The 23,589-nt window shown below is 42.0% G+C and overlaps 1 protein-coding gene across 1 annotated transcript; it reads right to left on the bottom strand.

Moving 5' to 3' along the window:
• Positions 1–796: 796 nt before the first annotated feature.
• ebna1bp2 (EBNA1 binding protein 2) lies at positions 797–23,235 on the bottom strand. Its single transcript, XM_070886092.1, has 9 exons — positions 23,104–23,235; positions 18,478–18,561; positions 16,713–16,885; positions 14,182–14,305; positions 13,228–13,317; positions 7,966–8,041; positions 7,675–7,780; positions 6,894–7,062; positions 797–1,310 (listed from the first exon to the last, which is right to left on the bottom strand). The coding sequence occupies exons 1-9, from the start codon at positions 23,173–23,175 to the stop codon at positions 1,257–1,259; spliced, it is 948 nt and encodes a 315-aa protein (XP_070742193.1). The 5' UTR covers positions 23,176–23,235; the 3' UTR covers positions 797–1,256.
• Positions 23,236–23,589: the final 354 nt, after the last annotated feature.

The raw sequence follows: 23,589 nt of genomic DNA, 5'->3' as shown, positions 1-23,589 counted from the left end.
AACGGCGTTGTGTCTTGTCAGTAATTTCTATTGGACAACACTGGGATTGACAATCAAACACCAGTCAAAATGTGCTCCATTTATGCTAATAAGGGTACAGTCTTCATTCTATGAAGGATTGTTCCAACTGTTTTGATCCTCTGATCTTCAGTGGAATCCTGATAGTCCCACAAATATAAATACAGTTAATGAACATGTGCTTTTCTCCTAATCTGGACTCCCAACAACACATACCATTACTGGCAGAGGGCAGGCAGCATACCTGATCCCAGTCAGTGTTAAATTATAGCTGGTAACTGATAGGAGAAGGGAAGATTGGAAGATTCACCATGACCTACTAGACTTCATACTCACTCACCCACTCCTTCCCACCGCAGCATTTCTGGATCACTAGATCAATGGGCATAAAATAAAAAAAGATTAAAGAAAATAAGCTATATGAAATGGTAAGTTTAATCCTGACAAACTGTTATTCTTACTTTCACTGGAGTCTTTACAAAAAATTGTCCAGAGGAAGTAAATTGTGAGAGAATTACTAATGGAATTATTTAGCTAGCTTGTTTATTCAGTTCTTGGTCATCCTGATACACTGAAGAGACTCAGTTATAGAATTTCCTGTGGCCACTATGAAGATGGGAGAGATTTATTCATAATCCCCCTGCCCTAGAGGGCAGCAGATTCCAAATGACAATTGAGACTAGAATGATATGAATGGGAGTCGCATGCTCAAACATCACATTTTTTCAGCACTGCATCCAAAGTAAACGTTACATTATGTAAACACTCAGGCAAGATGGAAAGGAGATGTGGGATTTATTTTTTGCATTGTTTAACAGTCCTTTGGTTACTACAAATGTACATGCTTATCCTAGGATCCGATAGCAACAAGTCACTGATCTTTCGTACACTGAATTTAACAAGATACTTGGTGATAAGTAAATGTTGGAATCTGTCCACGGTTAAAGTTAGCTGGTCATAGGTAGAAACCATTACTTTTAACAGTAATTTCTGAAGTGATTTACAAAAACATTTCTGACCTACATTTAATAAGTCAACCATTTCCAGACATTGATACCATCCAAACCAAACAAGCTTCAACCAATAATGTTGTAAAATCTTAATAATTAAAAGCAGATTTTTTTCTTCTAGAAGTATCCTCAAGTAAAAATCTGTATACATATAAAGACAAAACCAAGTTCATTAAACCCCACACTGTGGGGAAACAGGATAGGAAGATCCAGCTTTGTATTTTCAGTTCATTTTCGTGCCTGGTTTTTCATCTTCTGTCTATTCCTTTTGCCAGGACGCTTCTGCATATGACAAAAAAGACATATTACAAACTAAGTCACAATTAAAAGTGCAAATTTTATGCATTCTTCTCTTCACTCACCAAAAAAAAAAAGAGAAATTGTGATCCAATTGGAAGGAACTAAAGCTACTCCAAAAAGGCAGAAGCTTCAAAGTGAAGAAGACATATGTACTAATGAGGGGGGGGGGGTAATTAGATACCCACTTCAGCATTTCCCATAAAGACTTTTCTTTAAATAAAAAAATGCAAGTCACTACAGTATTACAACAAAATCATGATGGGAAGCCTAGCTGTTAAAGGTCCTCAGTGCAAAAGAAACTGGTCTTGGCAACATTGGGTAGTCATTGGAAGAACTTAAAATTGTCAAAAGTATTTTCCTCAAAACATTTCATTAAAATTGTCTAACCATAGAACCTAAATACGTCAAATGAATGGTTCAGCTTACTACCTAAAACACAACTACCAATGGTAATAAGATTTACATTCCATTTAAAATTTGTTCTAAGTGCACTAATTCTTAGCACAGTGGGCCCAAATTTGCCCAGATGTTGCTCAGTTTCTTTTGGAGCAACTTGATTTTTCTGGAGTGTCTTAAAAATCCCTATTCTGTACATTTAATTTGCGCCAGTGTAAGTGAATTAGTTAGGATTTTTTAAGTCATCCCACCTATCTTTCTATCAGCAGCAAATTTGACTACGTTACACTCGGTCCCTTCATCCAAGTCATTAATATAAATTGTAAACAGTTGCGGCTCCAGCACTGATCCCAATGGCACCCCACGAGTTACAGTTTGCCAACCTGAAAATGACCTATTTATCCTGACTGTTTTCTGTTAGTTAGCCAATCCTCTATCCGTGCTAATATATTACCCCCGACCCCATGAGCTTTTATGTTGTGCAGTACCATGAAGGTAGCAGGCAAGGCAGTTAAGAAGGCATATTGAATACTTGCCTTTATAAGTCAAGGTATGGAATACAAGAGCAAGGAGGTTATGCAGATACATCACCTTGGGTGCTGTTGGGGGGTGGGGATGACTCATCAGAGGAGGGCAGCAGCAGCCAAGTTCATGGCATCATGGGTGACTCTGCTGCACAGGAGGGCAGCAAAAAGAGTGGGAGAGCTATAGTGGTAGGGGATTCTATTGTAAGGGGAATAGATAGATGTTTTTGCAGCCGCAATCAAGACTCCAGGATGGTTTGTTGCCTCCCTGGTGCAACGGTCAAGGATGTCTCGGAGCGGCTGCAGGACATTTTGGAGGGGGGAGGGTGAACAGCCAGTTGTCGTTGTGCATATAGATAAAAAAACAGGATTAGGTCCTACAAGCTGAATTTAGGGAGGTAGGAGTTAAATTGAAAAGCAGGACCTCAAAAGGTAGTAATCTCAGGATTGCTACCAATGCCACGTGCTAGTCAGAGTAGAAATAGCAGAATAACTAAGATGAATACGTGGCTTGAGGAGTGGTGCAGGAGGGAGGGATTCAAATTCCTGGGACATTGGAATCGGTTCTGGGGGAGATGGAACCAGTACAAACCGGCCGGTCTGCACCTGGGCAGGACCGGAACCAATGTCCTAGGGGGAGCGTTTTCTAGTGCTGTTGGGGAGGGGTTAAACTAATATGGCAGGGGGATGGGAACCTATGCAGGGAGACAGAGGGAAGCAAAATGGGGGCAGAAGCAAAAGATAGAAAAGAAGAAAAGTAAAAGTGGAGGGCAGAGAAACCCAAGGCAAAAATCAAAAAGGGCCACATTACAGCAAAATTCTAAAGGGACAAAATGTGTTAAAAAGACAAGCCTGAAGGCTCTGTGCCTCAATGAGAGGATTATTCGTAATAAGGCGGACAAATTAACGGATGTGATATAATTGAGATTACGGAGACATGGCTCTAAGGTGACCAAGGCTGAGAACACAACATCCAAGGGTATTCAACATTCAGGAAGGATAGACAGAAAGGAAAAGGAGGTGGGGTAGCGTTGCTGGTTAAAGAGGAAATTAACGCAATAGTAAGGAAGCTTGGATGATGTGGCATCTGTATGGGTAGAGCTGCGGAATACCAAAGGGCAGAAAACGCTAGTGGGAGTTGTGTACAGACCACTAAACAATAGTAGTGAGGTTGGGGGACAGCATCAAACAAGAAATTAGGGATGCGTGCAATAAAGGTACAGCAGTTATCATGGGCGACTTTAATCTACATATAGATTGGGCTAACCAAACTGGTAGCAATACGGTGGAGGAGGATTTCTTGGAGTGTATTAGGGATGTTTTTCCAGACCAATATATCGAGGAACCAACTAGAGGGCTGGCTATCCTAGACTGGGTGATGTGTAATGAGAAAGGACTATTTAGCAATCTTGTTGTGCGAGGCCCCTTGGGGAAGAGTGACCATAATATGGTAGAATTCTTTATTAAGATGGAGAGTGACACAGTTAATTCAGAGACTAGGGTCCTGAACTTAAGGAAAGGTAACTTCGATGGTATGAATCCCCAGGGCCTGATGGTCTGCATCCCAGAGTACTTAAGGAAGTGGCCCTAGAAACAGTGGATGCATTGGTGATCATTTTCCAACAGTCTATCGACTCTGGATCAGTTCCTATGGAATGGAGGGTAGCTAATTTAACACCACTTTTTAAAAAAGGAGGGAGAGAGAAAACAGGTAATTATAGATCGGTTAGCCTGACATCAGTCGTGGGGAAAATGTTGGAATCAATTATTAAAGATGAAATAGCAGTGCATTTGAACAGCAGTGACAGGATCGGTCCAAGTCAGCATGGATTTATGAAAGGGAAATCATGCTTGACAAATCTTCTAGAATTTTTTGAGGATGTAACTAGTAGAGTGAACAGGGGAGAACCAGTGGATGTCGTGTATTTGGACTTTCAAAAAAGACTTTTGACAATTTCCCACACAAGAGATTGGTGTGTAAAATTAAAGCACATGGTATTGGGGGTAATGTATTAACATGGATAGAGAACTGGTTGGCAGACAGGAAGCAAAGAGTCGGGATTAAACAGGTCATTTTCAGAATGACAGGCAGTGACTAGTGGGGTGCCGCAGGGCTCAGTGCTGGGAACTCAGCTATTTACAATATACATCAATGATTTAGATGAAGGAATTGAGTGTAATATCTCCAAGTTTACAGATGACACTAAACTGGGTGGCGGTGTGAGCTGTGAGGAGGATGCCAAGAGGCTGCAGGGTGACTTGGACAGGTTAGGTGAATGGGCAAATGCATGGCAGATGCAGTATAATGTGGATAAATGTGAGGTTATTCACTTTGGTGGCAAAAACATGAAGGCAGAATATTATCTGAATGGCGGCAGATTAGGAAAAGGGGAGGTGCTACAAGACCTGGGTTTCATGGTACATCAGTCACTGAAAGTTGGCATGCAGGTACAGCAGGCGGTGAAGAAGGCAAATGGCACGTTGGCCTTCATAACTAGAGGATTTGCGTATATAGCAGGGAGGTCTTACTGCAATTGTGCAGGGCCTTGGTGAGGCCTCACCTGAATATTGTGTTCAGTTTTGATCTCCTAATTTGAGGAAGGACACTCTTGCTATTGAGGGAGTGCAGCAAAGGTTCACCAGACTGATTCCCGGGATGGCAGGATAGACATATGAGGAGAGACTGGATCGACTGGGCCTGTATTCACTGGAGTTTAGATGAATGAGAGGGGATCTCATAGAAACATTAAATTCTGACAGGACTGGGCAGGTTGGATGCAGGAAGAATGTTCCCGATTTGGGGAAGTCCAGAACCAGGGATCACAGTCTAAGGATAAGGGGTAAGCCATTTAGGACTGAAATGAGGAGAAACTTCTTCACTCAGAGAGTTGTTAACCTGTGGCATTCTCTACTGCAGAGAGTTGTTGATGCCAGTTCATTGGATATATTCAAGAGAGAGTTACATGTGGCCATTACGGCTAAAAGGATCAAGGGGTATGGAGAGAAAGCAGGAAAGGGGTACGGACGTGAATGATCAGCCATGATCTTATTGAATGGTGGTCCAGGCTCGAAGGGCCGAATGCCCTACTCCGGCACTTATTTTCTATGTTTCTGTTTCTATGTCTGAACTGTATAAACACTGGTTAGGCCGCAGCTGGAGTACTGTGTGCAGTTCTGGTCACCACATTACAGGAAAGATGTGATTGCACTGGAAAGGGTGCAGAGGAGATTTACAAGAATGTTGCCTGGACTGGAGAATTTTGGCTACGAGGAAAGATTGGAGATGCTGGGTCTATTTTCTTTGGAATAGAGGAAACCTAAGGGGAGACTTAATTGAGGTATATAAAATTATGAGGGGCCTGGATCGAGTGGATAGGAAGGACCCGTTTCCCTTGGCACGAGTCAACAACTAGAGGGCAAAGATTTAAAGTAATTGGGGGGCGATTTAGAGGAGATAGGAGGGGAAATGTCTTCACCCAGAAGGTGGTGAGCATCTGGAACTCACTGCCTGAAAGGGTGGTAGAGGCAGAAACCCTCACCACATTTAAAAGATACTTGGATGTGCACTTAAAGTGCCGTAACCTACAGGGTTACGAACCAAGAGCTGGGAAGTGGGATTTTGGCTGGATAGCTCGTGGTCGGCCGGCATGGACATGATGGGCCGAAATGGCTTCCTTCCGTGCTATAAATTTCTATGATTCTATGAACAGCAAGAAGACTAGAAAAGGAAAGTCAGCCCCATTCCCCAAGGTTTTTAAAAAAAAATGTTTTTAAAATTTGAATGACACTTTCCAGATAGAGGGAGGAGACTCCTTAACATCCCTATTCTACAATTTCACTTTTCAGATTTTGACTATTGCTGTACTGAAAAAGTCAAGTGTATAGTGGATAAAGATTTGAAGCAGATGATATGGACTATGGGGAGAACGTTGGGCAGTGGGATTAAGCTTTGGATTACTCTAGCAAAGAGCAAGCATAGAAAAAATGAATTTTTTAACAGGCAGAATGCATGCAAATACACAAACAGAACATTCATGAGGGACTGGGTACTTTGCAATTAATAGGATATTGCTTTATTAACCATCATCACCATTGGCAGTCCCTCGGAATCGAGGAAGACTTGCTTCCACTCTGGTGGCTGAACAGTCCAATATGAGAGCCACAGACCAGGTCACAGGTGGGACAGACATTCGCGGGGGAAAGGGGGTTGGGACTGATTTGTCGCACACTCCTTCCGCTGCCTGCGCCTGACCTCTTCACGCTCTTGGCGTTGAGATTCGAAGAGCTCAACGCCCTCCCGGATGCACTTTCTCCACCTAGGGCGGTCTTTGGCCAGGGACTCCCAGGTGTCAGTGATGTCACACTTTACCAGGGAGGCTTTGAAGGTGTCCTTGTAACATTTCCGCTGCCCACCTTTGGCTCGTTTGCCATGAAGGAGCTCCGCATAGAGCAATTGCTTAGGGAGTCTCGTGTCTGGCATGGGAACTATGTGGCCTGTCCAGCGAAGTTGATCGAGTGGGTCAATGCTGCGGATGTTAGCCCGGGCGAGGACTCTGATGTTGGTGCGCCTGTCTTCCCAGGGGATTTTTATGAACAGTGAACACCTCATTGCAGGAACTGTAATATTCATAGAAAATTTACTCACATTTGCGTTTTTCTTTCCTCCTTTTCCAAAACTCTTGTTTTTGGAATGCGCAACTTTTGATCGGAAGCTGGAGACATCATTGTGACTGTCTTTGGTGTTCCACTTTAAGCCTCTCTTCTTTCCTCCAAAACCAAACTTATCATTTTTGTATTTCCTCTTTGCATTTATTCTGGGTTAAAATGAACAAATGGCTGTCAATACTCAATTTAACCAGTCCTACAATTTATACAGTTATGGGCTACTTAAACTCTCACCTCGACAAGTCCAGGAGTAATTCATACAGGTGCATAAAGTAATGGTTCTGATATTAACTAGAGTACAGCCTGTGGGTTACTGGATTTAGTTCTCTTTTCTGAAAGTTTGTCTGCTATTTAAGTCCATCATGTAGCAACACCATTTCTACAGGACAAGCATGTAACCTGGTCCTCGGCCTTCTATGAAAAGCAATCTTGAACTGGTCATCAATTGGCACACAAAAATACTTTACATATGCTGCACCAATCTATTCCAGATATTTTACATAATAAAATAAAAATTGAAGCTCTGCTAGACAAGTTTTAATGGTCCCTGTCCCTTTTTAAAGGGTAGGTTCTCGCATTACTGACTTTGATTTCCAATCTTTAGTCAGGAGATTGCAAACTATTGTTAAAACTGTGCTTAATGGCATTGTGAACGGACTTCAGATGTATATAGTAAAAAGTTACCTGCCAGCCCTTTCAACCTAACAGAGAATCACAACAAAGATTAAGGGTGAACTTTTCTCACCAATACAATCTCTTACCCTTTCTTCTCCTGTGCAATTCCACCTGCTAATCCTCCACCACCTTCTTTCTTTGCTTTTGAAGAAGTCTTATCACCCTCAAGGAAATCCAGTTTGTCAGAAAGTCCTGAAGATCAAAGAATGCAGAATCAAAATCCCATTCTCTGTACCTTTGCACTAGTGAGTAAATAGTAAAACAAAAACAGCTCCACATATGTCTGGAACTGAATCTCTTGGGCTCTGGTGAAACAGGGTTAAAATTGCAACATTTCCAAATCTTCGGACACGTAGGTACAAAAACACAAAACAAACCTTTTTGGTACTTTTTCACTGCTGTCATCATGGCTTTCTTTTCTTTTTGACGCTTTTGTATAACTTCTATTTGAACCTATGGCCAAAATAATAGCATTCATTGATGAGTTGCAAATTACCTCAGCAAAATGGGCAGTACATTCTTAGATTGAAAAGTAAAATGAGCCACGCAATGCTTTGAAGGAACTGTTGCACTTTTCATAAAATATATACACAAACTTATTTCAGCAGAGCTTGAATTCTGAAGCTGAATATTTATCGACCAAATTCAAATTTTCTTCATCTGCAAAGCTGAATCAAGAATGAACAAGCTTATAGAATCATAGAAATTCATGGCACAGGAGGCCGCATTTCGGGCCATCGTGTCTGTGCTGGCTGAAAAAGAGCAACCCAGTCTAATCCTACTTTTCAGCTCTTGGTCCATAACCTTGTAGGTTACAGCACTTCAAGTGCATATCCAAGATTATGCAGGTAATTAAAATACCAATGGTGCATTTATATTGTAAACCCACAAAAGAAAGGGTTTCTTCAATGCTGGATGCTGCTCCTAATTATATAGAAACCAAAAGGGGGAATTTTAACTTTTTGACCCGCTGGGTGCCGGGGGCGAGCCGTGCTTGAAAGTCCATGTTTCTCCTCACATGGTGGAGTTCCCTGCCCAGAGGTCAGCCTGATTAACAGACTTGGCTTCCAGTCAGGCGGGGAACGCTGGAGAAGAGGCAGCAGGACCAGGTAGGTCTGAACCCTGGTGCCCTGGGGGCAGAGCTTGGGGGGGCCTTGAGGAAGCACTCCTGCTCCTCGTGGCCCACAAGGCGTGCTCTGAGGCTATCCCTCGCCTTGCTACGGCTGCCGTGTTCCAAAATCCGACCAGTTAAACCTGCAAAGCAGGTTAAATCGGAGGCTTTCAGCCTCCTCATTAAAATATTTAAAATGCCAACCCGCCTCCTGGGAGCGGTTGGGCTGCCCGCTCCTTGTCCCGCCGCAGCAAGAGCCGGAAGTCGGTGGGTTGGAGCTGGCTTCCAGACATGCTTCCATTTTTTGGCCATTTAACCCCCCACCCGCTCACCCATGTAAAACTTCCAATATTTCTATCAAGGTGATTTCTACAGTGTTAATATCTTGAACATGTATAATTGTTTCAAATTGCTGTTCACAACCTTATTTTTGGTGCTATTACCTTCCCTGGTGATTTGTTTAGATATTAAAATACAACAACTTGCCTCTTTTTCCTCTAGTTTTTCACTCCCCTCCCAACCACTGCACTATGACATTGTCTGCAACAAATCAACTTGCTTTCAGGAATATTCCACGTTCTCATACAAGTAAAGCATGGATGTATAAAAAATCGTAAATAATGTAAATGTGAAAAGAGCTTCCATCAACATTGTGACTACTAGTATGCTGCTCAACATTCCTGTGCTAGGGAGGAAAGGAAATAGAGCACAATCAGGAATTCCTGTTAGAAACTAAAGATGCCTAAAAATGTATATGGTTATACAATTAAAACTGTGATGCGAAAAAATGCATGTTTAAACTCTGATGTTCGAATTGCAGACGGAAAGTCTTTTCGGATCAGAGAAATGCTAATGTCTTGGTTTCCTACGGAGGTTATAGTTCTTTGTACGATATACAATCTCTCTGTTGTTAAGTGATTATCTGTGGTTTTTAAGTTAAGACTTCAACCTTGCTTATGTATAATGCTAAGATAGGATTTGAAGTTAGCTTAACAGAACTGCTCGAGAGAGATAATGGAAGGAAGTTCGTAGGATTTAACTTAAACACAAGCAGTTTGCTATGCTGTAAAGAAGTTAATGACCAGTTATACTGAGAAAGCTCTGCTTTGGGCCTCATAGTTCAAAGGGTAGAGGACTAGGCCTTGTATTCATTGACATCAAGGGGGTAACACTTAATCGAACAGGTTTCTGGTTTAGCCTCATGGCATCAAAGACAGGATACGGACGAAAGAGATAAGATACAAATTTCAAAGGAAGAAACCCTGGGAAGTATAAAAAAGAAAGACATGTGGCCAAGAAAATCGTAAGATATCTTTAGGGCGGGTTCTTGACACACGAAGCGAGACAAAGAACTAGAAGCCTTATTGGATATTATGTTTTTAGGAGAACCTCCCATGTCAGGCCCACCCTGAAAATGAGAATAAAAGTAGCCTAATCAAGATTGTCCTCACAATTGGTGTGAGGGGAGAGTGAAACAGAAGTTGAGCTGGTCGAACAGTCTTTTAGTGATCCCATGCTTTACCGAAGGAAGCTCTAGACAAGTGGACTGCAAGCCAGAGAGCTGCTCACGTGTGCCAGTCGTTTGTCTGATCGGGATCGGTATCAACTATTTGTTACGGTCATTAGTTATAGAGCAAAAACTTATGTGTTATTCCGTCTAAAACTCTGATTAAACACAATATATCCACCAGATTGGTTTAGTCAATCTTGATTATTAAAGTGACCAGAGATAGCCTTAAACTTGGCTACTTCTAACACTCCGCTCCTGATTATTATTCAGTGCCTCTGACTGGAAAGTACATTTGTGTGGATGTTGGGGAGGACAGGATCAGGCTCCACTGATAGTCTCTGTCGTTGAATGGCAGGCCAGCACTCACTGCCTCGGCTCATACATAGAAACATAGAAAATAGCTGCAGGAGTAGGCCATTCGGCCCTTTGAGCCTGCACCACCATTCAATAAGATCATGGCTGATCATTCACCTCAGTACCCCTTTCCTGCTTTCTCTCCATACCCCTTGATCCCTTTAGCCGTAAGGGCCATATCCAACTCCCTCTTGAATATATCCAATGAACTGGCATCAACAACATTCTGCAGTAGGGAATTCCACAGGTTAACAACTCTCTGAGTGAAGAAGTTTCTCCTTATCTCAGTCCTAAATAGCTTACCCCTTAACCTTAGACTATGTCCTCTGGTTCTGGACTTCCCCAACATCGCGAACATTCTTCCTGCATCTAACCTGTCCAGTCCCATCAGAATTTTATATGTTTCTATGAGGTCCCCCCTCATCCTTCTAAACTCCAATGAATACAGGCCCAGTCGATCCAGTCTCTCCTCATATGTCTATCCTGCCATCCCGGGAATCAGTCTGGTGAACCTTCGCTGCACTCCCTCAATAGCAAGAACGTCCTTCCTCAGATTAGGAGACCAAAACTGAACACAATATTCCAGATGAGGCCTCACTAAGGCCCTATACAACTGCAGTAAGACCTCCCTGCTCCTATACTCAAATCCCCTAGCTACGAAGGCCAACATACCATTTGCCTTCTTCACCGCCTGCTGTAACTGCATGCCAACTTTCAATGACTGATGTACCATGACACCCAGGTCTCGTTGCACCTCCCCTTTTCCTAATCTGCCACCATTCAGATAATATTCTGCCTTCGTGTTTTTGCCACCAAAGTGGATAACCTCACATTTATCCACATTATACTGCATCTGCCACGCATTTGCCCACTCACCTAACCTGTCCAAGTCACCCTGAAGCCTTTTAGCTTCCTCCTCACAGCTCACACCGCCACCCAGCTTAGTGTCATCTGCAAACTTGGAGATATTACACTCAATTCCCTCATCCAAATCATTAATGTATATTGTAAAGAGCTGGGTCCCAGCACTGAGCCCTGCGGCACCCCACTAGTCACTACTTGCCATTCTGAAAAGGACCTGTTAATCCTGACTCTCTACTTTCTATCTGTCAACCAGTTCTCTATCCACATCAGTACATTACCCCCAATATCATGTGCTTGAGGAATACATGAGGAATTGCCACTTGGACCAGCTACTGGAAAGCTGCTGACCTCCATGGCTTATTATCCAAAGGCACTAACTGTTGCTGGGAGAGTAGGGAAAATTGTGTACATTTTACATTTATATATAACCACACAGAAAAATAATCATCTTGTTTAGATATCACATAATTTTTCTGGCTGCTATGTTAATAGAGGAACAGATTTTGGGTCAAAATCTTGAACTCCCTCTCCAACAGCACTGTGGGAGTACCTTCACCACACGGATTGCAGCGGTTCAAAGCGGCGGCTCACCACCACCTTTGCGAGGGCAATTAGGGATGGGCAATAAATGCTGGCCTTGCCAGCAACGGCCACATCCTATGAATGAATGAAAAATAATAATAAAATGTCCTCTCAATAAATGTATTCCTTGATGTGAGTTTTGTACCATTCCATGAAACAGAACTGTAAAGGATGGATTCAAACCAACAAGCCAGAGGTCTAAAGGCAGTATTCTGAACTATTGCGCCTTCCAACTGTAAGAAACTGAGCAGTTATGACAATAGGACGTCAGCGTACTGATTTTAGAACACATGGGAATACAATAGAATATATTTTTGATGAGTTTGCAAAGAATTATGGTGAAATAAATGGCCAGTCCTTCAAATAGATAACTACAATAATTGCTTTAGTTCAACAAATTGATAAATTCATGGTGGAAAACAACTATTACATCACAAGTTATTTGGCAATCCAGGAACAGCACATTTGCCTGGCCTTAATTTATCCAACAATTGCACTGAGTTTTATTAGTTATTATATTATAGTCACAAGACACTTTGCATCTTTGACCAAGTTAGTACTCCTTTATGTAACATAATAGTGCATATAACATGTCTAATTTATTCCAAAGCCTTAATATTAAAGGCAGTTGAGCTAGTATCTATTGCTTTTGTTTGCGAGAATTCCACACTTCCACCACCCTTTGCGCGACAAAGTGTTTCCCAACTTTCCTCCTGAATGGCCTGGCTCTGATTTCAAGGTTATGTCCCAGACTCCCCCACCAGTGGAAAAGGTTTATGTCTATCTACACTATCAGTTCCTTTTAAAATCCTAAAAGCCTCAATCAAATCATCTTCCAAATTCAGTTAGAATAATTTACCTATTGTTGGAGCTTTTGCACTACCACAGCTTCTTTGACAAGAGAGTTAGCCATCAATCAACACGGTGCACTAAAGGCTTCTGGCTTCAAATTATGCACCATCGTCAACGCTTGCAAGATCTCAATAATATTTTGCAGAGGTTGCTGAATTTTATCAACCGTCAGAAATAAAACATTCACAAAACCAAGGAACGTTCATTTATAGTATTCCTGAAGAAAATCAAGTAATAAGCACAAAACTGTGACCACTAACTTTCTCAGGACATGTCAGGGGGCATGAATTAACATATTTTCCATTGAAGATGAAAATCATACAACAATCAAATTCTAGATGTTCACACACAAAAAAAAGCAAATACCTTCTTGCCATATTTTCGCAATGCTCGGAGCTGTTTTGCCTTTTCAGACTTTTCAATGGAGATCTGCTTCGATAGCATTTTTTCTCGAATCTAACAAAAACAAAAACATCTTAAGAAAAAAAATTGTACAGGTATTCATATAACCTTATCACACCGATCAGAAATGTTCCAAAGTGCTTCACATAGTGATCTGCTTCAAAGTGGTATGCAGGCAGATGTGTCCCAAACAACACTGAGCTGAATAACCAGTTAATTTGTTTTTAGTAGTGTTGTTATAGGGAAGAATGTTGGCCAAGACACCGGGAGAGCTCCATACTCTTCTTCAAATCATCATATGGAATCTTTTACATCTACTTGAACCACTCTCTGTTTAACATTACATTGGAAGGATAACATCTCTGGCTGCAATACTGAACTGAAGTGTCAACCTACATTATGTACTTAGGACCCGGAATGGGGCTTAAACCGGCAACTGTCGGATTCAGCAGTGAGACTGCTACGAACTGAGCTAAGAACACAAAATACACACTTTGGATGAAGCATTCTGTGGCTCTCATTAAAAATCATTGGACTAACGGATTTATACAAGCCCCCATTGATTAAAGAATACAAAACCCCTCCCCCCACCCAACGAGCCAGCCATTAGCATTCATGCTATTTTCTTAAGCTAAGAATGGTAGGTTGATCTACCAAATGGATCTCAAATATTATTGTGTGGGTGAATTGCCATGAAGCATATTTGAGCAATATTACAGATTGGTCCCTGGATATTCTCCATCTCTTTCCCTCTTCCTGGTCTAGAATTTTGGGACCAAGTAGCTGCCTTAAAAAAGTATCTTAGATTTACATCAAGTACTTACTAAGAAATTGTATGACAGTTTCCAACATTAACCCTTAATGTTCAGTTAAAGCTAAATCACTCCAATATGTACAAAGAGACTGATAGCTACTCACCTTCTGCATTTGCTGGTCTGACTTGGCCATCTCTGCAAAGTAGTCATCTGGTCTCCTTGTTGCAATTTTCAGTCGCTGTAGCCGAGGCAATGCATCCAATGCAGTGGCCTGTGCCTGGCGATAACTAAACAAGGTGAAATTATTGAAGAAAATATAAGGACTTTGTAAATTCAGTTTGGCAGAAGCTACACTGAAAGTGGGAGAATACTTACTTTGAAATGGGTGCAAAAGAATTAATTCATCTCAAGTCATGAAATGCAAAACTACACAATCTCAATTGTTGGTATTTAAGACTAAATTAATTATTTTCAAAACTAACTAGAACTTGGAGGGGGAAAAAAAAAGCCATGGGGCCAGATAAGATAACTCATTCATACCAGTCCTTTCTGTATACAATTAACCTTAGTTTAAACCCTTTTCCCCCCCAGTTATTTACAATGACAATGACATCTTAATTTATTTCCATTTCATTACTACCATTTATTTCTGTTTGTAACCGCTAACTCAATACATTAGAATATTTTTGGCACCAAACTTACTTTTTTTTGGCCTTCCACACCACATTTCAGTGCTGCACGGTACTCTTTGAAAATAATTTGGATAAAGGGCAACACTGGTAAACCTCTGAACAATGTCAGTCACCCCAATAGAACCATTATATAAAGAGAACCCCCATCTCCACCCCTCCTAGGTAAATGGAACACAGAGGACCAAATACAAACAATTAGCCTCAACTTTCAAAAGTGCATTGCTCCCAGTGAAGGCTACAATAATGCCAAGAAAGCCAATATATCAGTGTGTTCTTATCACTCCCAAATTCAAAATGTACAATGGTTCCACAAAAAATGTGTATGTGTAAACATTGAAAATTTCAATTAATTTTTCTTTTTTAGCTAGGAAATATATACATAATGTACAGGGCACACTTGTACGTGTCATTTTGCCACGTAGTGCCAGAAATTCAACACGATACAATTGCAATTCCATTACACCATCCTTCAGCAAGAAGTAATTTGTGCCCATACGGACAGTGTCTGGACCTTAAAGCAACAACATTTGCATGCTGTAAATCTTCAAGGAACGAGGTATATTGCAGGAATGAGCCCACCTTGAGAAAATAAGAATATTACTGCAAAGTGTGAAAACATTCGGGTTAATGTATGTTTCAATGAAAAAGAATAATTTAAACTTAAAAATGGAGGGATCATCCAACTTTGATTACGTAGCCTTTAGTATGTCTTTTAAAAACTCCACAAGAAAAGCTTAAGGGAAAGTCATGTTTGACAAATTTGCTGGAATTCTTTGAGGATGTAACGAACAGGGTGGATAAAGGGGAACCAGTGGATGTGGTGTATTTGGACTTCCAGAAGGCATTTGACAAGGTCACTGCACAAGATAAAAGTTCACAGGATTGGGGGTAATATATTAGCACGGATAGAGAATTGGCTAACTAACAGAAAACAGAGTCGGGTTGGCAATCAGTAACTAGTGGGGAGCCGCAGGGATCAGTGCTGGGACCCCAACTATTTACAATCTATATTACGACTTGGAAGAAGGGACAGAGTGTAATGTAGCCAAGTTTGCTGACGATACAAAGATGGGAGGAAAAGCAATGTGCGAAGAGGATACAAAAAATCTGCAAAAGGACATAGAGTGGGCAGAAATTTAGCAGATGGAGTATAATGTTAGAAGTGTGAGGTCATGCACTTTGGCAGAAACAAATCAAAGAGCGAGTTATTATTTAAATGGAGAAAGATTGCAAAGAGCTGCAGTACAGTGGGGCCTGGGGGTACTTGTGTATGAAACACAAAAGGTTAGTATGCAGGTATAGCAAGTGATCAGGAAGGCCAATGGAATCTTGGCCTTTATTGCAAAGGGGATGGAGTATAAAAGCAGGGAAGTCTTGCAACAGTTGTACAGAGTATTGGTGAGGCCACACCTAGAATACTGCGTGCAGTTTTGGTTTCCATATTTAAGAAAGGATATACTTGCTTTGGAGGCAGAGAAGGTTCACAAGGTTAATTCCGGAGGTGAGGAGTTGACATATGAGGAAAGGTTGAGTAGGTTGGGCCTCTACTCGTTGGAATTCAGAAGAATGAGAGGTGATCTGATCGAAACGTATAAGATTATGAGGGGGCTTAACAAGGTGGATGCAGAGAGGATGTTTCCACTGTTGAGGGGAGACTAGAACTAGAGGGCATAATCTTAGAATAAGGAGCTGTCCATTTAAAACTGAGATGAGTAGAAATTTCCTCTGAGGGTTGTGGATCTGTGGAATTCGCTGCCTCAGACAGCTATGGAAGCTGGGAAATGGAATAAATTTAGGACAGAAATAGACAGTTTCTTAAACGATAAGGGAATAAGGGGTTATGGAGAGCGGGCAGGGAAGTGGACCCGAGTCCATGATCGGATCAGCCATGATCATATTAAATGGCGGAGCAGGCTCGAGGGGCCGTATGGCCTACTCCTGCACTTATGTATGTTTATATATCCTCAACAGCTTGAAGTTAACTGTTGAACCTTATACCTACAAGTACATCTCACGCTGAAAGTCATCGTCTGGGTCAATATCTGAACATTCCTGTCCTACAGATTTGCCTTCAGCCTTTGCTATGATGTCAGCAGCTGGGCCATTAGTCATGTCCAGCCTCTCCACCCACTCCATGTCTTTCTTGAAGTCTTCTAAGCATTGTTTCAAGCCTACCTGAAGATTTAAAAAAATATATACAATTATGTAATCACAACCATATTTCAGGCACACATTAACCACTTTCATATAGAAAGTAAAGGTTTCAGACCAAAGGAAATTCACCACATCAGTCAAAGTGGCAGTGTTCTCCAGGTCTTAAATGGCAGCATCTAATTCAGTTTTGTTACAACTATACCAAATTTGCTGTGACTGTGTAAACGCTATAAAAATCAGTAGCTGGAAGCTAAGCAAATCACTTTGTTCTGTGGATTCATCTTTGCATCAGTGGAAACTATCATATTCCTGAGTATTACTATATAAACAGCTTGGCACTACTGAGGGGCAAGCACACAATGGTTTCTAGTTCGGAATGGGGGGTGGGGGTTGAGAAAGAGAGCAGGGTTGAAGGAGGAAATAAGCTCTCATGTGCTAGCTTTCCCAATATTTTTCTCAGAAAGTTAGTTACAAACTTGCTGTGTGTAACACATTGGGATAAAAATTCCGATGTCCCGGAGCTTGACAGATCGTAGACATCAGAAGCGAGGACATTTCTTGGGCAAGATTGCGGGATTTACACGTATCTTGCCCAGCAAATGTCCTCTAAAATCACGCGCCTGATAAAAGCAGGCATAAAGCCTACGTTTACAGACGCAAGTGTTTTAAAACAAAAAAAACACGATAAAATTAAATTATAAACAGATATTTTTAATTGTTAAAACCCCTCACCACTAAGTTTATTTTTAACCATAATTTAAAAAACTTTTTAAAAAATCGGGATAATATTTTATTTTTATAAAGACATAATAACTTTAATTTCAATTAATTTTAAATATGTGTGGTCTGTTTTTTATTTTTTTATTATTTTGTGTTTGGTTTTGTTCCTATTAATAGCACTGAGAACTTGTAGATACGCAAGTCTCAGTGCTATTAATGGGAACCTGTGAAACACTTACCCGATTGGCAGAGCAGTTAAACGTGGCTGCATCTTCTGCGTGGGAACCCTCCGGATAGGAGTGAGCTTCGCAGCTCGGGAAGAGAAGGCCTCCCCACCGGAATCCAGGGCGCATCCTAGACCACCAGGTAGATTCGTAAAAATTGCCGCGGGAAGACAGAGGGGAATTTCTGGGCCATTAACTGCTGCAAAATCAATCTGGTTCAGTAGGATAATGAGTGAAACCCACACCGACTATGGATATTTTGAGTGTTGCTTTCAGCAGAATAATTAGGCAATACCCCAAAACCTAGTACCTTTGGACTTGCTCAACTAAATTTTTAGCAAGGAAATCAACAAAAATGTACAGTCATGCAGATGTTTTAAAGGACTGTTTTAAAATGCAGCTACTAGGATTGGATTATTGTTTCAGAAACTCCCATTTTTAAACTTATAGCATGGATTTATTTAATTCAAATGGACTTTTAAGTCTTGTTGGCTATATTTGACTGAATCAGTTTTGCACCATTAGTTGTGCTAAATCTCTGCTGCCTCAGGAAACTGTTACCTTAGAGCACAAGCTGCTGGTGGAGAGTTACTCAGTTTTACTGTGCATACTGCAAACATTTAAGAGGTAAACGTAAAAGGAAAAAAATGAATTAAAAAGTAACCTCACCACATTGTTGACACATTGTTTCTCTAACTCCTCCACTACGTTCAAACCAGGTTTGAGCAAACCCTTCGAATATGCGTCTTGAAGCTGTAATAAAATTAACATTTAATGTAACTGGTTAGATGAAAACCTGAGTGGTTTACATCAGATGTCAATCAAACTTCACTGCTGAGATGTGGGAAGTTAGACCAACCCCCATTAGAGTATGGGTAAAGATAAAAGGAGGATGCTGATTGAATGGTTTTAAATTTCTGGCCTTCATTATTCTGCATCTGATCAACTTTAGTAAACACACATACCTAGATACTCAAAAGCTGTGCGAGAAAGACATGGTAATGGCAAAATGTTAACTGTTTGAAAATTGGGCAATGCAATACTTGGCTGCTCCCTCTAGGGAATAAAGCTAAAAAAAATAATTTTAGGAGGTTAGAAAATGGCTCACATATGCCAACACCAAATCCCCACCATCTCAGGTTAGGTTCTGAATGAGGCCTCCCAATGCAAACAATTCACACCAAGTTCTAGCAATGAAGTATGAATGCCCATGTTTTAAAAAATTGATCTATCATAGAATCTAAAACAAAAGTTATGGATTCATTTTTGGATAAGTACTGCAAAGCTTTTGTGATGAATACTTAAATGTTATTAATTAAGCCATTATTGAAGTTCATTTTCACAACAAATCATACAGTCTAAGAGAGACAAGAATACTTGAAGTAACTTTTTTTTCCCCAAGTAATTTATAAGGTTAGGTCTCAAACATCCGGTCACAGGATAACCTCGGGGATACTTTTCAAGTGCTATTATGGCTAAGAAGATTAGAATAACATTTCCGCAATACCAAATTACAAATCAATATGCTGTTTGAAGTTACTAATATAGCCTATTTGTCCTTTTAAATACCACTATTTGGATGTTTCTTTTTGCTGTTATACTATGCTCAAATAAAGCTTTAAGAAAATCAGTAACGACCATCCAGAAAATAAATCGGATGTACAATATACACTCAAACCAAAAGTTTAAAGTACTAGATTTTATCGTCAATAGTTTTAATAATTTGCAACAATAACTTAACAATTAATTTAGTCAGTATAGTTATTAACATTTGAAAGTTTGCTACAATTTTGTATCTTCGCCCTGCCCCCCCACCTCCTCCAGATTGGTTTTTGCACAATCAGCTGAATGACATCATAAGTGCACAATCGTTATGCCCATAGCACAAAAGTAAAGGTTTGCTGCAAAACTACCAATACCATCAATCTCCAAACCCATTTAACAAGCATCTGGCCCAAATGTAGAAGCGCACTAATGCACTATGGCCAGGATTTCACAGGACCTAGTTCTGTGCCATTAATTCCCACTGATACTGATTTATGGAATATAACAGCGCTAAAAAGGGGCCGAGACCCATAATGCCAAATCATACCTCGCTCCGTATCTTTTCCTTGCCACAAATTACTGGGTTTTATATACACTAATAACAGCGTGGACATTTAACTCGCCCTTATTTTCTCAGTAAAACTGGGGCAAATAAGTAACAGAGGTAAAAGGCTCAAGATGCACAGGCAAGCCCAGAAGCCTGTACCTTTGTTTCTGGAGTAGCAGTGGTTGCGCTTTGTGCCACTCCATGGCACCATACCCATGTCTTTATTACAGTATGTGTGGAAGGAAAGAGGGGCAAGCTTAAGTTGCCAGTTGACTGGAACAGTTAATGGCAGTCCCAGTCCCAAGGAGCTGTCCGAGCAGATGGCACAACTCTTCATTGGTCACTCTGCTGACCTGGATGCCAGGAAGAAACTTTTGCAGTTTCTGCTAGATGTGACAGTGCCCGAATATGTAATTGCTGGCATCTTGGTACGTGATCAATCATGCTGTACTGGCTGATGGTCACTCTATTGCGCCTTCTTTCATGCAATACCACTAAAAGTATGACATAATGTGCTTCTAAAGAGCCATCTAACGCCCAGCTTTCTTTGGGAGTAGGAACCTCTACAGGTATTAATCATCAGCAAATGTGAGGCCTAGTCACCTCTGGCTGTAGGTACAGATACAGGATGGGCACTGAGCATCTCTCATGTCTGATATCCCTTTAACTTCGACTTCAGAGGCAATCTTGAACTCCCACAAGCACTTTGTCTTATGTCCAAATCTCCATCTGTAGCTGTGAATAAGGTGACCCACAGAATGTAAGTGTTTTTACATAAGAACCTAAGAAATAGGAGCAGGAGTAGGCCATTTGGCCCCTTGAGCCATTCAATAAGATCATGGCTGATCTAATCATGGCCTCAACACTTTCCTGCCCACTCCCCATAATTCATGACTCCCCTATCATTCAAAAATATGTCTATCTCTACCTTAAATATATTCAATGACCCAGCCTCCATAGCTCTCTGGGGTAGAGAATTCCAAAGATTCACGACCCTCAGAGAAGAAATTCCTCCACATCTCGGTTTTAAATGGGTGACCCCGTATTCTGAAACTATGCCCCCTAGTTCTAGATTCCTCCTCGTGGGAAACATTCTCTTTGCATCTACCCTGTCCAGCCCCACAAAATCTTATACGTATCATTAAGATCACCTCTCATTTTTCTGAACTCCAATGAGTATAGGTCCAACCTGCTCAACCTTTCTTCATTAAGACAATCCTTTCATCTCAGGAATCAACCTTGGGAACCTTCTCTGACTCCAAGTATATCTCTCCTTAAATAAGGAAACCAAAACTGTACGCAGTACTCCAGGTGTGGTCTCACCAACGCCCTGTACAGTTGTAGCAGGACCTCCCTACTTTTATACTCTCATCACCATCATAGGCAGTCCCTCAGAATCGAGGAAGACTTGCTTCCACTCTTAAAATAAGTCCTTAGGTGGCTGAACAGTCCAATACGAGAACCACAGTACCTATCACAGGTGGAACAGATAGTCGTTGAGGGCAAAGATGGGTGGGACTGGTTTGCTGCACGCTCTTTCCACTGTCTGCGCTTGATTTCTGCATGCTCTCGGCACTAATACTCGAGGTGCTCAGCACCCTCCCGGATGCACTTCCTCCACTTAGGGCGGTCTTTGGCCATGGACTCCCAGGTGTCGGTGGGAATGTTGCACTTTATCAGGGAAGCTTTGAGGGTGCGCTTGTAACGTTTCTTCTACCCAGCTTTGGCTCGCTTGCCGTGAAGGAGTTCCGAGTAGAGCGCTTGCTTTGGGAGCCTCATGTCTGGCATGCGAATGATGTGGCCTGCCCAGCAGAGCTGATCCAAGTGTGGTCAGTGCTTCAATGCTGGGGATGTTGGCCTGGTCGAGGACGCTAACGTTGGTGCGTTTGTCCTCCCAGGGGATTTGTAGGATCTTGCGTAGACATCGTTGGTGGTATTTCTCCAGCAATTTGAAGTGTCTACTGTACATGGTCCATGTCTCTGAGCCCTGTAGACCATGAGCTTGCTGGTGGATGTAAGGGCCTGACCTTCAAACACTCTTTTCCTCAGGCAGCCGAAGGCTACGCTGGCACACTGGAGGCGGTGTTGAATCTCGTTGTCAATGTCTGCTCTTGTTGATAAGAGGCTCCCGAGGTATGGGAAATGGTCCACATTGTCCAGGGCTGCGCTGTGGATCTTGATGACTGGGGGGTTGGGCAGTGCTGTATGGCGAGGACAGACTGGTGGAGGACCTTTGTCTTACAGATGTTTTACGCAAGGCCTATGATTTTGTACGCCTCAGTAAATACGTTGACTATGACTTGGAATTCAGCCTCTATGTGTGCAGACGCAGGCGTCGTCCGCATACTGTAGCTGGACCTGGCCTATCCCCCTTGCAATAAAGGCTAACACTCCATTTGCCTTCCCAATTACTTGCTGTACCTGCATACTCACATTTTGTGTTTCATGTACAAGGACCCCCAGATCCCTCTGTACCATGGCACTTTGTAGTCTCCATTTAAATAATAATTTACTTTTTTATTCTTCATATTAAAATGTATAAGCTCACATTTTCCCACATTATACTCCATCTGCCAAATTTATGCTCGCTCACTTAACCTATCTATACCCCTTTGCAGATTCTTTGTGTCCTCTTCACAACTTGCTTTCCCATATATCTTTGTATCATCAGCAAATTTGGCTACAGTACACTCAGTCCCTTCATCCAAGTCATTAATATAGATGGCAAATAGTTGAGGCCCCAGCACCGATCCCTGTGGCACCCCACTAGTTGTTATTAGCACAACCGTTCTGTAACCACTTCATAACCATACAGAACTGACTTATACCAAAAGACAAAAATACCCCGCCCCAAAAAACACAACTTCTCAACCAACCAATGTAATTGGTGAATAGGAAGGTCCTTTTATGAAGTTCAAGGAATTGGGGTCCTGAACCAATTTAAGTGATGGGAAAACTTTTGGGCGGGAGCTTCCATTAACAAGTAACTTACTCGCCGTGCCCTTTCCTTTTACAAGAAGCGGGCTACCTTCAAAGTGTGAGCAGTTGGAGCGCGGACACCGGGCACGGTTCACCGCCCCGGGGAGTGAGCGGCGCCGTTAGCCAGGTTTCTGTCTCCGGCTCCCAGCCAAATCCACCCAACGCCAGCCCCGCACCACCGCCCTGACACTGAGCGGGAAGCTGAGCTCCAAACCCCCACTGACCTCAGAGTCGGACAGATCGGATCCTTCGGAGTCCGACATGGAGTCGGAGTGGGCCTGGCGATCACGGGCCATGATGCTGATCCCCCCGCACCGACACAGCGTGAGCGGAAATGGGCACCGGTGCCCGCCGACTCCTGTCCGGACCCCACACAATAGTTCCGAGCGCTAGCCGGCCGCGCATCTCTCTGTCTTTCACTCACTGACTGTGTGTTTATTTATTTATTCAGACATTCTAAGTAATTACGGAGATTATTATCGCCGCATCCGGGGAGAAAATACGTTGAAAACCAAGTAAAAATAGGTGTTTAATTAAACGATACAAGGATACTTCATTTTCATCATTTAATTGTTATGATCTCCCCCCCCGATAAGAAGCCCGCCCCCCGCCCCCCGCCCGCTCTCCTAACCCGGAGCTCCAGCTTTTACTTCAATATTTCAGGCGCCTTCTCCCGCTGTCCGGCCGGACACAATATCGCGCTGCGCAAG

This window comes from Pristiophorus japonicus, chromosome 8 (genome assembly GCF_044704955.1).
Source record: "Pristiophorus japonicus isolate sPriJap1 chromosome 8, sPriJap1.hap1, whole genome shotgun sequence".
Taxonomy (NCBI): Eukaryota; Metazoa; Chordata; class Chondrichthyes; family Pristiophoridae; genus Pristiophorus; species Pristiophorus japonicus.
This window is presented reverse-complemented; position numbering and strand designations above follow the sequence as displayed.

What these genes read in the sequence shown, in the direction of transcription:
- ebna1bp2 (XM_070886092.1), bottom strand. Translation starts at nt 23,175, where the DNA reads ATGGCCCGTGATCGCCAGGCCCACTCCGACTCCATGTCGGACTCCGAA. An exon ending in CCGATCTGTCCGACTCTGAG is followed by an intron (nt 18,562 to 23,103) that starts GTCAGTGGGGGT and finishes ATTTTATTACAG; the next exon opens with CTTCAAGACGCATATTCGAA. An exon ending in ATTGCACAGGAGAAGAAAGG is followed by an intron (nt 7,063 to 7,674) that starts GTAAGAGATTGT and finishes ATTTTAACCCAG; the next exon opens with AATAAATGCAAAGAGGAAAT.